This window comes from Anguilla rostrata, chromosome 11 (genome assembly GCF_018555375.3).
Source record: "Anguilla rostrata isolate EN2019 chromosome 11, ASM1855537v3, whole genome shotgun sequence".
Taxonomy (NCBI): domain Eukaryota; kingdom Metazoa; phylum Chordata; class Actinopteri; order Anguilliformes; family Anguillidae; genus Anguilla; species Anguilla rostrata.
This window is the reverse complement of record NC_057943.1, coordinates 33886214-33902902: the sequence shown is the minus strand read 5'-3', so window position 1 is coordinate 33902902 and position 16689 is coordinate 33886214. Positions and strand designations below refer to the sequence as shown.

The following is a 16689-nucleotide window of genomic DNA, read 5'->3' as shown; positions in this document are numbered from 1 at the left end:
TGATACAAATCTCAGCCAAACTTACGTCTCCTGAGGATCTGACTAAAGAAGTACCCAAACCTTCCTGCTACACTGCTACTGCCTATAATAATGAACTTTTCTATAAACACATTCCCTCTGAGGACCAACCACAGTGGAAATCAGAATTAGAACATCCCCAAAGGATTTAACAAAATGACTGACAGGTGCTGACAAACCAATCAGAGAGTGTAAAATGTGAATGCAAATGTGAATTTGACACTGTTGATTTAAAGTTATCTTTTTGTGTTTGCCTATGGTTGTCCTGTGTGTTGAACATCTGCAAAGAGGTTCCGTTTGGATTTGTTACAGACGGGTAACTAATTTCATGGAACCTATCACCTGCTAAAAGGATGCTGGGAAGATTCAGACATACTGCTTCCAGCTGAAAAAATTTCAATGCCTTCATCTCTTAATTAGGAATGCTCATTTCACAGCAGGGCATGAAACTATATTCTTCGCTCTACTGGCTGGAATACGAGATTTCAGTATTACATACAGTATGTCTGGGAATCATGGTTAACTGTGTATGCTGAGAAATAAATTGTTGGGTATTTTTTGGTCATGACAGAAATGCTTTGCTTTAATTGTTCCGCACTTCATGACTTAATGCAGTTTCTTTACTCAGCACCAGAGCAGAGTAAAGTTGTACAAAGTTGACGATGATTCTAAGGGCCCTGACTTGACAGGGACCCTCAAAAAATTGTGCTGCAATTGCGCGGGGATAGGGTGGCTCGGGGTGCTCGGGGCCCAACGTGAGGTCTTTTTATGGGGCCCAAATTCCCTGGTGGCACCCCTGGTTTCAGTATGTCCTTCCTTCCCATGCAACCATATTTACTATCAGCTCATCTTCCAGGCTGTGTGCTGTTCAAGATAAACAATAGCAATTAGCTAAAAAAAAAAAGTGAATGACAAAGGGGGAAAAAACTCACATTCTACACAAACTGAGCCTAAAGCAGACCAGATTCAACCACAATTCACGGATTATGTTTCCAGTTCACGTGCCTGCTGTTCATCACTGTAGATCTCCGGATATTTCCGCATTTAGTCCTCTGACTCGCACTCCCCCCCACCCCCCCCTCTCCCCAGCCTTCATTGGCAAGCGTTCCTATAGCGATAACCATGCCATCATGGTCCATCTGTGACAGAACGCAGGGGGTTCCGTGGTTTACTGCCTCTAATCACAACTTCAATCAACCAATCAAAAACGCTCTGTTCTTCAGCTTCGGAGTCAGTGGGTGGGGCCATCTTAAAATCTGACAATTATGACCTGCTAATAGAACAAAAAAGTCTCTGCTGCTTTTTTCTGAACCTAGCACTGGCTGACAAAATGTTTCTCAAAAAAGTGTCCACCTCATCCATTTCCCAAAAGGCACAGGAGCGTTTTGCTGAATGAATACACAGTTCTGGTTTAGGGAATTTGGATCTGAAGTTCATGGTTCATTTTCCTTTGTATCATACTTTATCTACTTCAGATTGTGGGCTTCTCTACTGACAGAGCCCTTTCACATCCGTTTTAGCGCACGCATCCAACAGTCCTACCAAACAGTCAAGGAGTTTCTGACAAAGGCCGCAGGAGAGGGCAGGTACTCTTTGGCAGTGCAAAAAAAGGGCTCTATTTTAGATCTGGGGGAGATAGCGTGAATCTCTGACAGGGGAAAAGAAGCGGCTGGTGACTCCACATGTATCGGAGGAGGCATGTGGTAGTCTACACCCTCGCCAGACCAAATTGCGGCTAAATTGGGGAGAAAATGGGAGAAAAATGGCAACAAAAAAAAAAGGTTGGGGCAGTGGATCTTTGATGTTATGCAGTTGTTTTGCATCTGCATGTCCTGCAGCTCTTGTTAAGGCCAATTGAACCATGAACTACAGCAAGGACCAATACCCTTTGGCCCAAAACCTGGTACCCCCCCCCCCAAAGAAGTTCAAACTTGGCTGCAGATGAAATTTTTGTAAGACAATGATCCCAAGAATACTTCTAAATCAAGCAAGAGATAGTTAATGGCTACAAAATTACTCTAGACTAATGGATAGAATCAAAGAGGTGGTTTGAATCAAAGAGGTTGGTCCACAATCACCAACTGAAGAATCACAAGCAGCTAGAAATATTCTGTATGAAGGCAATAAGTGATTCGTCAACATGTTCACCAATCCAATAAAACCAAACAGAAGTAGTAGTTTTACCCTAGCAATATAAAAACAAATAAAGCTTTCAAATTTTGGGCACATGATGTAACCCGTTACTTCTATCATACTTTTATGCAGTCTTTTTTAGTTCATGTTCATAATGGGTGCCCATGTGTTGAAAAATGATTCACAAATATAAAGGTAATAAAAAAACTATACTACATCTCCATGGGAAGGTGGGGAAATGTCAACACTGAGTATTTCACCTTATTGTGTAGTTATTCACCTGTGTTTACTGTGCAGGTTGATGAGTTTCTGAATAATTCACAGCCAGCAATATGAAATCCAGTCCAGTTTAATGTGGTCAGTTCCATATTGGACTGAAATGTGCTGATTATTTCAAGTTTACAAGACGGGGGTGGGGGGATAGAAACACTGTCAAAAGTTGCCTTGCTTACCGCCATCTGCGTACGTCTCCGTTCCGTAACCGTCCTGCAGGCCGTTATTCCACGTCCCCTCGTACTTAGCGCCGCTCGCCTGGCTCAGGCGCGTGCCATATCTGCCTTTAAACCCGTGCGTCCATTCTCCCTTGTAGAGCCACTGTCCCTTCGTCTCGAGGCCAAGACCGTGGCGCTTCCCCTGGGACCAGTAACCCTCGTACGTGTTTCCACTGGGCCAAGTGTAGACTCCAACAACCTCGAAGCCGTAATTCCAGGAACCGGAGAACTCTCCTTGCCCTTTGGGTCCTGTGCAGATTCCATGTCCGTGCGCCTTGCCTCCTTCCCACCCGCCGCAATAGGCTCCACCATCATCGAATTCAAAGCGACCGCCGCTCATGTTTGCTTTTTTGTAAACCACCTATGAGCGTTAAAGTTGTATGCAAATGAGTCCAAGTTCTGAACTGCAAGAAGCTGTTGTCAAATTTCATGAGCACTTTTTATGAGCGAGTCGTTTGATTTTCTTACCCTAGGAATTGCAAGGACCCCTTACTTACTTTTGTTGTATTCATATAGCCTTCTGTATTGTCATAACATATATTTCTCACAAATACCTTGTTTCCAAAGAATGAGCGCTTCTTCGTTTATTCCTTGCGTCCTGAAAATATCCCAGGTTTTTTCCCCCTTTTGTTAATCAGTGCAGTTTCAAAGTTGGCATGAACTTATTGCAATGCGACTTGCTATTTCGGGTTGATTGTGATCGTGCCTCTTTAAAATCGTGTCGTGTCCTTCTTCTGTTTCAGTAAATATTGCCAGTTTGTTACTTGGATACATGATTTTCCAAAGTAATTGTCAGTCGACCTGCCGGGGCTTTTTCATGGCTTCAGAGGAGGCTGTGACTAGCCCCTGTCCCCTCTCCCTGAACCCCCACACTGTCGCTCTCCTCGCTCGCTGCGAGGGACTGTGGAAATGTAATAACGGACCCAACAAGGCTATCAGATCCGCACACGGTTCCAAAAATACAGTCCAATCCTTACCCTGCAACATGGCACTTTTAAAAGCGGTGCCAAAGTGCGTGTAACCGAGGGGGCTGGGCGAGGATTTGTCCATTTCGAGATCAAACGAATGTGCTGTCGCTAAGTAGGCAAGTTTACCGGTGTAAATTACCCTGAGGTAGAAAGGTTTTAGGAACTGAACTACGCACGTTAGGTACGTTTTTCCGGCAAGGTTCAGCCTTCCTGGACCTTTGCGATTTCTTGGCTGGAGCGTGTTTCACTGAAAAAAAAATTAATGGTTGGATTATGTTACATGGAAAGAAAAAACAAAAAAACTCAATGGTCAGTCAGATTAAAGCGCAAAGATACCAAATAAGGCTAATAAATAAATAAAAGTAGATGCATCATAACACATGGGAGACGAGCACTAGTCTATGCATTGTCAAAACTGGACATTTACATGCGTTCTTTTAATATAAAAAAAATGGAACTCTAATAAGTGGTACGAACGGTTTACACTCATCCTGCGCTGAGATAAACCCCATTGGGAATACAGTCGTGATTCCCAGCAAGGACTGCTCCAACCATACTCCTGCTGGCAGCAGAATAACTACCAGACCTTCTGTAAAATCTGAATTATATCCAGATTTAGGCGCTTCAGTCGTATGTATAATTCCATATATAGGCGACACAATAGCCAAATATTAAACAAATGTCTAAAGATATAAAATGTTAATTTAAAATGCGTTGCAGCTTTACATTTAAAGTCATCTTAGTGTACACATAGTTTTTGACTGTGGTACAATTCCTCAATTCCTTAATTTATTGCATGCCGTCATAAAAAGTAATTATTATTTTTTTTTTACTGAGTTGATTTTTCTTTTCTTTTCTTTTCTTTTCTTTTTGGACTGTGAAACCATCAAGACTCAGAACTTCATGATTTTATTTGACTGCAAAAATGCGCCTATATATTGAACGACCACCTTCTGGAGAATGCAGGTCGAATGGTGCCCTCTATCGGCAGATCGTGGCTACATTACCTATAGTACATTATAATAGTACACATTGCTGATTTTGGATCAGTACTTTAATATCATAGTAAACGAATAACGACAAAACAGAGATCCTGCTGAAGACACTGTTAACTGTAGATATGTAGCATCAGCAGCAGCAACAACAACAACAACATAATAATAATAATAATAATAATAATTATTATTATTATTATTATTATTATCAAGTGCAATGGGAAGGGGTGGGCCAACTTTTTATTTCATCATTTGTTTTCGGATTTATGATTGGATATTACATAAATACATTCAAATGAGATTCCTCCCCTTGTGCTGTTCACTAGTCACACCTATCCTTCACAGTGCCCGTGCAAACGTTGTGGTCTATCTGTTTTAACACGACAATGCTTTGATGGCGAAACCTGTGCGGCTACACATTTAAATTCATAAATAATCCCCATATGCATTGCATTTGCATAAGAAACTGAAAGGACTTTGACCTTGTCCCTCCGTTGAGGTGCAACCTATTCTTGTTTCTAAAAAGGCTTTCAACGCGCATGCCCAGTGTGATGCAATACAGAGTATCTTGCTTTATATATTTGCCATGCTCTTGTGAGCGTTTGCGTTTGCATGGACGTGACGTTAGACTTTTTTTTTTTTTTTTTTTTACACCTTTCCACTTTATTAGACGTTAGTGAGCGTCAGTTCCGTTGAACCTGGACTAAGGCTTGCTGGGGCTGGTTTGTAAGGGATGCTGCGGTACTAAAATCGATGATGCTCTGTTCGTGGTGCTGAAATCTCTTGCCCTCTTTCTCTCCTTCTGTCCCACCCTCTATCTATCTGTCTCTCCTTCTCTCTCCTTCTCTCCCTTCTTTTCTGTCCCTCTCCTCCCCACACCTTCACGCTCACAAAATCTTCTGTCATGGCGTCTTCCAACAATGTTACCCCCACCAACTGTAGCTGGTGGCCCATATCAGCCATGGATGAAGATGGAAAAATCGCGGACGACGAGGAGACCCAAGAACACAGCATGGATTCCAAGCCGTTCTCGAAAGACAGGCTAGTGCTGTACCACTGGACGCAGTCATTCAGCTCCCAGAAGGTAAAAATACGACCTCGCTAGAAAACGGGGGCATTCTGTGTTCTCTAGTATATATTCTATTCTACAGCGAAATGGTCAACGTTATGTTACCACAGGGCTTAAATCACGTAGGTATGAGGTATTGAATTATCCGCGTGCTCTCATGTCCAGACACAAACCGTTACCCTGGCACCGGTTCATCACAAATCATTACGAAACAGCTGCGGAATGTGCAAAATTATATGTAGTTATCTGTTCAAAACAGTCAGTACACTACAGACTCTAACTTCAAATCGATGATTCAGTGCAGGGTGATTTATGCAAGGTGTTCTCTCCTGACTGTCGTCTCATCGAAAATCCCGAGGGGCTACACCTAGTGTGTGCGTCAAACTGTGACCCAATGTAAATAATTCATTGGAAAATTTGGTGTTTGTATGGTAGAGGAAATGAACGAACTGTGTTTTCACTTACTGTCGGTTTTCTAACCTCATGCAGACATGGCGCGTCACAAAATGTTCATTAAAATGAGCCCGAGGAAGGTTAACAGGCAGGGAAAGACCGAAAGTAGCGAACTTTTTGTCACCTCGTGCTTCTAACAGCGGCATCTGTGTACGGAAGCTGAATTTTAAGTAATTCGAGCAGTGCAGACGAATTTCTAATTCCACCTCGATTTCCTCGCGTTTTCAATCCACGAATTGATTTGACAGACGGAACAGCGCTGCTATCAGTTGATGAACCTCATGATGCATGTAGATAGGGGGAAGAATAACATTTAATATTGTAAAAGACATAAGGCTCCACGTGAACTGCCCTGGCTTGTCCCCTTATTGAAAATGTGATACATATACAAAACAAAATTCCTCTTGAACTCCTGCGTTCATGAGTATCCGAATGCCATTATCTGCAGGTTGGGTGTTGAATACAAAATGACAAAAATGAATTCCTTACAGAGGTCTCCAAGAACCACATAATATTACTGCGCCTTTTTGAGCACGCAAAGAACACAAGTAACCAAATAAACTACTTCATCCAAATAATTAATGACTGTTACAATGATGCTAATGCTAGGAGGACGCCCAAGGACCTTTTACTATAAGGTTACGTTGACATTTACAGCAGCTCTTGGTAGTTATCGCCGCATCAGGACATCAGTGGTTTAACGGCTCTGTGTTTTACAGAATCGCTGTTCAGGCCGCGCACTCGTCGGGCTACAGTCCTCTCCACTCACCCTGCGCTGTCGATCTGGCGTTGAGCCCGCGAGCCATCAGCTGGTGGCTAAAGCCGTAGCTTTGAATTGCTGATTTGCGCTGTGATCACTCATCAGTCCTGTAAACACATTAGACGTGCCCGATTTGTCACGATTCCCATGGCGTACTGCAAGGATTGAACAGGTCTCATTATTATTATACACCTTATCTTAAGGAGGTTTGATCTGTGATAAGGGAAAACGCAGCGTTACTGTTCAAACTTGACTGTTTTATTAATGAACTTTCTAAAGCAGCTTTCCCCACTCGCATTTAGTCTCATCTGTCTCTCCCAACCTGCAACAGCGCAAAGACAGAAAGACTGACATAGCAAAAGGGAAATCTGGCCTTCGGTGACTTTATTATACTCTGCCAGGTCTTAATGTCGGTGGGGTTTAAGTGAACACGTCACTCACTGTGTACAGTCCTGGTGTGGTTGACAGCCTTTCTGAAAGGTGCAGTCTTGCAGTTGACAGGGTGCAGGAGAGCAGGCAGCCTCCTGCACACAACGAGACTTCAGCCTGTGGTTTCCTGTAATCTCTAAGCTCAACGCTTTGGGAACAATGGATGCTTGCACTTGTAAGACCTGTCAGTGGCTGAGAATTGGACTGGTTATTTAACATCAAGTTTAAAAAATTAACGTCTCCATCAAGAGTAAATCCTGTGACTAATCAAATGGACTGACTTTTTACTTGATTATTTAACAAGGTGGGAAGAAGTAGGGTTCTTGTGTGTAATGGTTGGTGAAGGTGTTCAGGTATGGCCCTCTTGTCACTGGCCTAATCTATGCCATTAATTGACTGTGACCGGGATATAACAAAGCTGGCCTTGGCCCACAAAGAGTGAGGTTTGGATTAAGTCAGTCAAGTTTACTGAGTTTATAAACTGTCACTGCTGCATTCGTTCTTCTAAATTGCATGCCAAACACCCAGACTGGCAGTTGTCATCATTGAGATATTCACCTCTCCTCAGATCAGTGATAGCACTCCCCTGTAGCACTGTGTGTGTCCTGTAGTGTGTAAAATAGTCACTGGCTGTCCTCTAGTACTGTGTGTTTGTAGGGTGTAAAGTAATCACTGGCTCTCTTGCAGTGCTGTGTGGTCTGTAGGGAGTAAAATAGTCGCTGGTTCTCTATCATAAAAAAGAACGAAGTGAATAAATAAATAAATAAAACACTATGATATAAAGCCTAATTTATTCAGCTGGGATATGAGTTTTTATCCTTAAAGCAACAAAAGTATTGCACTGCCTACTAAGGAGGATTTTGTACTGGTCATTTGGAGTCCTTGTTAATTTCATAAAGCATGGCAGTCTATATTTTAACCACTCAGCAGTGTGACTGTATAGTGGTTTTCCTGTCAGAGGTGAATTTAATTGAATAATAATTACAGAATATCCATGCCATGTCAGGCCTGTAGCTCTTGTGCTTATTCATGATAGACTGTGCTTGACATGAAAAGGGAATTTTCTGTTCCTGTTAAAAAAGTATATAAGTAAGTTTATATCTTCATCTTAGACTTAATGAACTTTCTGTAAAGGCATGAAAGTAGTTGCATGGGGTGTTTAAGTTGTATATAGATGAGTAAAGTCAGTGACTAGAAAATGACTGGATTAGTTGACAGCTGACTGATTTTAACGAAGGGGGGCTCTAGCATCTATCAGCCAGTGTGATTAACAACACTGCAACATAAAAAACAGACATCTTTCACCAGAGATAATAAAGCCACGGTTGCCAATGCATTGATTGCTGAATTGTCATTTCAGCTGTAAGCTTCATTGGAGTGGCCTTTGAAAAATAAAACCCAGCCTTCTTTATTATTTCAATGAAGAACCTTTCCAGAGCAAAATCCCTTTTTAAAGTTTTCAGAACTTAGTTCATTGCACGAAGATAAATGTCCTCGTTATAAATAGCCGTTTGCAAAAAGGACAACAGATATGTTTTTCACGCCTTCTTGAGTCCCTGGGTGCTGACATATGGAAGGACGTAGAGTACTTAGAAGTAAACAGACTGTCGAAATTGCACCCTGAAGTGAGATTTGTAACCCAAGCGATTTCTGCAAAGGATCCATTCACCTAATTTTTCACTCTAATGATGAACCATATGCATATGTTCGGCGAGAGTACAGGGAGACGTGTCACCCCTAATACATTCATATGAATTCATTGCTAGACCAGCTAGTATGCTTGTGAGACTTGATGGTTAGCTACGCCAAAAAAGGTGGTGCAGGAGTGTTTCCCCTCCAGTGTTTAAATTAAACCTACATCTATGTGCAATATTGAGTGTGGCAATGCTTTGAAGCAGAATGAGAGAGTCAAGGGTGCTGTTCACTTTTTGAAGACTTCTAATCAATCAGGGTTTGGACCATTTTAGCTAGTAGTATGAGGTAATATTCATTCTTCATGACATGCGTAGCTATTTCTAATATTTATGACGTGTAGCTTAAGAGGGTATATCTTCTCCAAAATAGACACATAAAAGTTAAATCAATAACAACAGTGTCTTCCAATTCAGGAGCTCCAGGTTGAAATTCAGCCAGAGCATAAGACGTGTGTTCATAAAGCAGCTCTGAATTGGCGCACTGATCTAGGATCAGTTTCTGCTAGCCTTGCCCATCATGAGCTTGAAGGCTAAACCGATCCCTGATCCCCACTCCTGCTCTACTGCTTGATGAATGTGGGCTGGTTAACAATATTCATGCCTACAGGAGTATATTTTCCAAACTGGTCCAGATGAAGTCAAGTGCAAAATAGCTGCCATGTAGACTGTAAAGACAAAACCTTCCAGTTAACGAGCTCAGTCCCCAAACCACCTGACCTGTGCTGACGCTGCACAAAACGTGACTAGCTGCCTTGCTTAGCCACAGCGTGCCTCTGAGCATGTGAAGTAACCCGGAAGTGATTGGCTCCTCTGTGGCTGCGTGAGCTTGTGTCTCCCGAGGACCGTGTGATGATGATCAGAGTTCTGAGATCAGCCCGGGTCAGAGTGGTGGACTATGGGGCTGCTTCGGCATGCTGGAGAGAGTTGCTCCAAAGGTTGGTATGAAAATCAGGCTAATAATGCCCATAATCAGCCTTCTGTCTGTAGTAAACCTCATCTCAGGGCTCAGTAGCTGCTTCAGACTGGTGAAGTCTGATTTTGTGTGCCCTGCATCCTTTCAGTTCATTTCATTTTCTTTTTATTTAATTTTTTGTGATTTTGGACAAAAATAGCTGAAATTGATCTCAAAATATTTTTTTCTCACCCTTTTCTCTTAATGGTGTTTTTGTCAGGTTGTTGCTTTTCTTGTACTTCTGATTAGGACAGATGTACTCAAATTCTGAGTACGAGTTCCTCCACCTATCATCAAAATAAAAGCCCTTTGGTTATAACAAATGATGCAGCTATTTTTCTTGGCATCATTTTGGTACACCAGAGGGATTCTGGATACTGCTCGTTTTTAGGAAATTGTGACTTTGATCCAATGTGCAACTCAAACAAAGCATCAGGGCATGGCACTGACACCACCAATTGCTAAATGTCTGTAATGCATAAAACCCTCAATGGTTTGCTGCAATAGGGCCTGAAAGTCCAGATTTGAGTGTCCATGGCATAGAACCTCACTCCAGGGCTCACTCTAGAAGCAGAGATCTTTCAGGTATCCAAGTTCAACACCTGTGCACAGCACTGAATGCACTCTAGAGCACAGGTGTCAAACTCAAGTCCTGGAGGGTCACGGTGTCTGCTGGTTTTCAGGGTGTTCTTGGCACCAGTGGTTCATTTTATTCATTGATTGGGTAAAGGTTCTAAAGACCTTGTTCTCAAGGCCTTAATTGGCTACTGAAAAAAACCACAAAAACCTGCAGACACTGTGGCCCCATGGGACTGGTTTGACACCCTTGCTGTAGGCAGCGGGACAAAATGTTGATGCTAGATGGTCTGAATGGTCTGCTCTTGCTATTAACAACTTCCTTGTGTTGGCAAAGGACTGGGTCCAGGCTGTGTCAGTCACTTGCACCTTGTAATGGAAACTAAGCTTGTCCATGCCTACATCTTGGCAACATCTGTTGTTTATTCTACTTATGGGGAAAGAGTAGATATTCCTGTATGTTTCAGTAGATGAACGCATACCGTTTTAACGTTGTTACAGTACCTCTGACTGGACAGGCTCTTCACTACACAAAACAAGGCAGTATATTTTTCTGTCCTTATATTATTTACTGTCTTGGATTAAGCCCTGAATCTTATCCCCTTTCCAAGGTAAGCTGTCAACGGGGTCTCGAGGGTTTGAGAGCTCTAGTCACACAACGAGTGTGTTTTAAGAGGTCTCTCTCCTCAACACCAAGGAGGCTGTGCCTCAGTAACGGGCCTGACGAAGGCAAGGGGCAACACCTGAGCTGATTGCTGATCAGCCTCAGGTGTGCATGCCTGCTGTCTGTATGTGAGGTCATTGTATTTGGTTAATAGGAAGATACCATTTTACAAACTATTTGTAGCTTGCTCTTTTTCGATTATATTATTCTGGCATGCTAAGGAGAAAAACAATCACCTTGTGAATGTTCAGTTCTCATCCTGAATGTTTGTGTATTAGATAACTCAGCCTTCGCCTCGGATGTGAACGCTTGACTTCTTGCCATCGCAGTGTGCCAAAACAAATGCCGTCCTCCAGCAGATCTGCGAATGAGATATCTGTACAATGAAACACCACCGGCCTGTTAAAACCACTTGAGCTAGCTCGACACTCCACACTGCTGTCTGCACCAACAGAAACCATTAGCTACACATCCAGGAAAGTCACGAAACTGATTGAAGTTCATCCTCTGAGAATCTCCCTCAGGCTTCCACAGACAGAAGGGAGCTCCAGGATCAGTAGCATAGAAACCATCACTGAAGACGCACTTAAGAGGGGCCAGGCTTCAGAGAAATTGATCTGACCGCACTGAACAGTCTCTGAGCATGAACACACTGAGACAGAGAGTAAAGGTGCAGCACACACCTGCCACACGCCTACGCACCTGCTGGACCCCGTATCCCTACAGCTTACACACACACACACACACACACACACACCTTGTAGCATAGCTTACACACCCACCTTACCGGACAGCCCCCATACCAGGTACAGCTTAGACGTATATACACCTTACAGCACAGATTACACATATACATGCAATGTAGCACTGCTGACACACATACATACCTTATAGCACAGCTTACACGTATACACCTTATAGCACAACTTACACATGTACATATCTTACAGGACAATCCCCACACCAGGTACAGTTTATATGTATATACATCTTGCAATGTAGCACTGCTGGCACACACTGCTGGCACACATAAAATAATACACACCTTACAGCACAGCTACACATATACACACACTATAGCACAACTGTCACACAGACACCTTATACCACAACTTACACACATCTCTTATAGCACAGCCACCTTACACCTTACATACACTTACCCCACAGGTGTGCACATACTGTATTCAACATTCCTGCATGTTACACATACACATAACCCCTACCTGAAACACCCCAGAGATACACACCTGTCCTGCCCACATCTGCACACTGACCACACAGGGCCTATAATCCCCATTTTGTCTGTGCCCATCTAGTCCCATCGAGAGATCCCCCACATGTAATTCGGGATGGTCCCACCCCAAGTCTGTGGTATTCCAGCTTCCCCCCTTTGGGGAGTCTCATCACTACGTTACATTACATTCATTTAGCAAATGCACTACTCCAGAGTGATTTACAGTGACAGAAATCATGAATGCATCTTCAAATTATATTCAGTATGAGTTATGTGTGCATCAGTGCCAGAGCTGGCTAATAACCTACTAATGCAACATCAATGAAGCACAAAACATAAGTTGACTTGACGCCAGTTCACAATCATGATACAAATTAGCTAACCTCCATATAAAACCAGAAAGTATTTACAATCCTAAATCCTAAAATAATTGCATAACAAAAAGTGATGTAAATATTTATATATAGTATGCATATGGTTTGTAGTATACGACATCCATAAGTAAACCAGCTGGTGGGACTGAAAAGAGGAGAGATCTGACCATTATGTAATTCTCCAGGACCTGTTTCTCAGTGTGATTAGCTAGCGCCCCCAATTTAAATGTGTCCCCATTAACAGACCAAGTTACCTTCTACTTGACTGTATCTGCGGAGCCAATGACTTTACTGCGGCTCACATGAGCCGATTTTACCTGCAGGTAACAAATAGATGACAACTCGGGGGAAATGGAGGGTCTCTGATGTTTGTTAATATCAAAATGAGTTTATATAATGCAATCCCTTTGATGTGATCATTATTTAGTGTGAAGGGCACAGAGGTATTTTAATTCTGTCTCAACTGGAGCAATTAAGCAAGAAAGCTGTCAGCAGTGATGGGTGAGCCTCAAACTGGCGAGCTCGTTAACCAGGGAAATTAATCTGTGTAGGGTGGAGCTACTGTGTGGAGCAGCGATTTGACTGGAGAACACCCAAAATGGATGCAGGAAATGGCCTTAGGCTGTTTCATCTCAGGAAACATAAAGGCAGTCAACAAAACATATCTCCCATGTCTGGATGCAACAAAACATGGTGGGTCAGGGGGGATATGAACACACAGCAGCAGCCAGGATAAGTTTTCAGGGAGTCTAGAAGGATGGAGAACTATAGTAACACAATGGGCTCCTTGGATCTCTTCTTCGCATCTTTTCCTCACTCCACAGGTCCACCCAACAGAGGACGTGAGAAAGAGCTGCAAGGATTAGATGCAAAGACTGGGGTAACTTGTATTAGGCAAATGGAAAGTTCTTGCTTAGTCAAGTGTTAGTTTGAAGCGATGTCAGCTACTAATGATGTGTTGCGCAGCTGTGTCACCAGTCAGTGAGCTTGCAACGGGTTTTTCTTTGTGTATTGTTGTCTCAGAGCTTGTTTTTGCACAGAAAATGGCTGTTTTACTGCACGCTGTATTTCACTGTACAGTTATTTTCAGTGGTGTCCTCCCATAGAACATGACAGATGTGAAAATAAAATGTGAAATATTGCACATATTGTTCCTCAATTAAATGTGAGCTGTTTGACACGCAATGTCCCATGCACACATTCACAAGCCTGTATTAACTGAATGATTAAAGATCAGAAGATCATCATTAAATTTGTAAGTTGGCCTATAAACCACACGCTTAATGGTCATAGTTCAAGTATTCATCGATGGACATGCAAGCACGTTTATCAATTAAAATCCAAGCACATTAAAAATGACACATTAGTTGGCTCCATATCATCTAGTCCCATCAGATCAACTGCAGTATCCAGTCCAATAGAACTAGAAATTTCAGACCTCATCTGAATGAGGCTAAAGGTTTTATCAGCTGGCCCTGTACGAAATGACATTACAGACCTATGCACATATAGTAAATGATGCAAAATAGTAATAGCCTGAAACACGAATTGCATTGATAAAAGACAGCAAATGGACATAAACAGATTAAAGTGACATTATTATTTCTCATTCATGCAAAAAGATTTTGAACACAAGGCAGCGTACGTATTTATATTTAAGCAGTTACAATTCAAAAAGCACATATAGAGCACATATGGCAAAATTAAATATTGTTTTGAAAGGACAGGGGTTAATGTTAAGCTTAGAAGGTTGGGTTCTATGCAGCAACTGAACAATATGGGAAACATAAACGTCACAAAATAAATATTGTGCTTATGCTTAACTCTAATGTTTTTTGGCCTGTTTGTTCATAAATGGCTTTAGTTTGTCCTAAAGAATGAGTGTCATTATGGATTAAAGTGCTTTATAATAAACGGAAAGGAATGGTAAACACTTACGTTTGTGTAGGAATGTTCCCGCCATGTTTCAAACTGTGCCAGCTGTGGAGAGGTGGATCATAAATGCGTCACACCGTTGGAAAAAAGATTTCCACAAATGCTGTGCTTGCGTATCCTCACTGAGGCCTTCTCCAGAAGCCTCCTTGCTCCTTGCTCCTCCAAGGAGCATTTAAGGAATTGGAATGTCCTTAAAGATGCTGGACATCGATTGATTTCTGGGTCGCGGGAGGACCAAGGTGATGAAGGCGGATAAAATAAGCGATCTGAATGAGCCCAATGGGTGTGTTTGACGAGGTATGAACACACAGGAGGCTGTGTCTCAGTAACAGGCCAGAGGAAGGTTGCATGATTGTAGATTGCTGATCAGCCTCAGATGAGCATGCTTGCTTGTCAGGGTTTGGCCTGTAGGTCTCCCAGGCTGTGGGAGGGAACCGAGACAGCTGCTGCCCAAGGCCCAGTGATATGCGGGGACTATTTGTTCAAGAGTGTGTCACGAACAGCGCAGGGGGTGTTGAGGAAAACTATTTAACTCCGTCGTATTCTGCCAGTTATCCTTGACATGTTGCACCAGGTATCCTGGACATATTCTGCCTGTTATCCTCTACATGTTCTAGCAGTTATCTTTGACATTTTCCACCCGTTATTCTCAACATGTTCTGGCAGTTAACCTTGACATGCAGGCCTCTCTACTCGTCCTTCCCTTCCATCTATCCATTTCTTTGAAAAGTTGTTTGTCGAGTCTTGTTCTTGCTGTGTCTCTTGGCACTATATCTTGCCCCTCAAGGGACTTACTCCAATTCGATCTCTGGATCTGTACTGCAAGTTACTCTGGATATGAATGGGCCGTATGGCAGTAAAGTTAAAGTATTTGTAGGCTCGCCCTATCACTGCAACAGCATCCACCAGTTCTCTGAGTCTCCTGCTGCGGGGCGCGTCTGCTTTTCATGACACAGTCCACAGGGCGAGCTGCACAGTCGCGTCGCGTCAGAGGTGGACACTTCCTGTGCAGGCAGCCTGCCGGTGCACAGCCAGCCGGACAAGCCGCTCTTGAGCAATGAGCTTGGGAAAACCATCCCGAATGAAACCCTCCTATCCTAGGCAATTCCACGGCCAGCTGTGTGGTGATGCCGACCACAGTAGACGCTGGCACAGTAAGGACTTGATACCAGATCGCGGGGCATGTCGCTACGCTCAATCTCACCGCTAAATCGGAATCAAACACTTCATAGCCGTAATTCTGACGTTCTCCATCTCCCAATATTAAGCTTATTGGACTCAGCTGGTCTTAATACAGCGTGACTGAATGTGACAAAGTGAAAAGGCTGGCGTGTAACTGCTGGCGGTGCAGCTACAGTACGCTGGGTTTTACTTCAGGTCTGGAGGGGGAGAACCGATACCTTGAAATGACAGCATAGCTGAGCTGTACTGAACATCTGTCCAGTGCCTGAATTCCCTTTGACAGTGTTGGCCTCCGGAATTCTATGGGGATTGTGTAGTGAATCAGATGTTAAGGATGACTAGGTGGCTGAATCTCGAGAGCCAGGGTTAACACTTCTACTTTTTCAAGTGTCATGGGATGTGTGAATGACCACAATATGACAGACCTGTTTGAAGTCTCATTCATGGGACAATATGCACATTATGAAAAGGATAATATTGTCAGACATCTAATTCAACATTTGGCCCATTCTGGGCGCTAGGAAACTTCAAAGGGCTAGGCCAGAGCAGCCTGGAGATAAGACACAAAGAGCAGGCACCGAAGGGCAGCCATTAGAGGTGTGTGACGGTGGGTGGGGGTGTGTATGTGTGTGTGTGTGTGTGTGTCAACAGGGGTGGCCTTGGAAATCTCAAACTGGCACACCTCATACTCTTAAGGCCCCAGTATACTCAAAACAACCCTTTTCGAACAAGAGACTAACAAAAAGATGCGATGTGTTG

At 43.0% G+C, this 16689-nt stretch overlaps 2 protein-coding genes across 2 annotated transcripts in view; one reads left to right on the top strand and one right to left on the bottom strand.

Annotated features, from left to right (window-relative positions):
- jph2 (junctophilin 2) overlaps positions 1 to 3839 on the bottom strand; it is a 33613-nt gene extending 29774 nt beyond the window's left edge. Inside the window, 1 exon segment of the mRNA XM_064299485.1 lies at positions 2604 to 3839. Coding sequence (XP_064155555.1) covers positions 2604 to 2982 — 379 coding nt within the window. The 5' untranslated portion in view covers positions 2983 to 3839.
- A 1298-nt stretch (positions 3840 to 5137) lies between these two features.
- The window catches only part of gdap1l1 (ganglioside induced differentiation associated protein 1-like 1), a 31368-nt gene continuing 19816 nt past the window's right edge, over positions 5138 to 16689 (top strand). Inside the window, exon 1 of the mRNA XM_064299482.1 lies at positions 5138 to 5689. Coding sequence (XP_064155552.1) covers positions 5510 to 5689 — 180 coding nt within the window. The 5' untranslated portion in view covers positions 5138 to 5509. The remainder of the gene's footprint in view (positions 5690 to 16689) is intronic.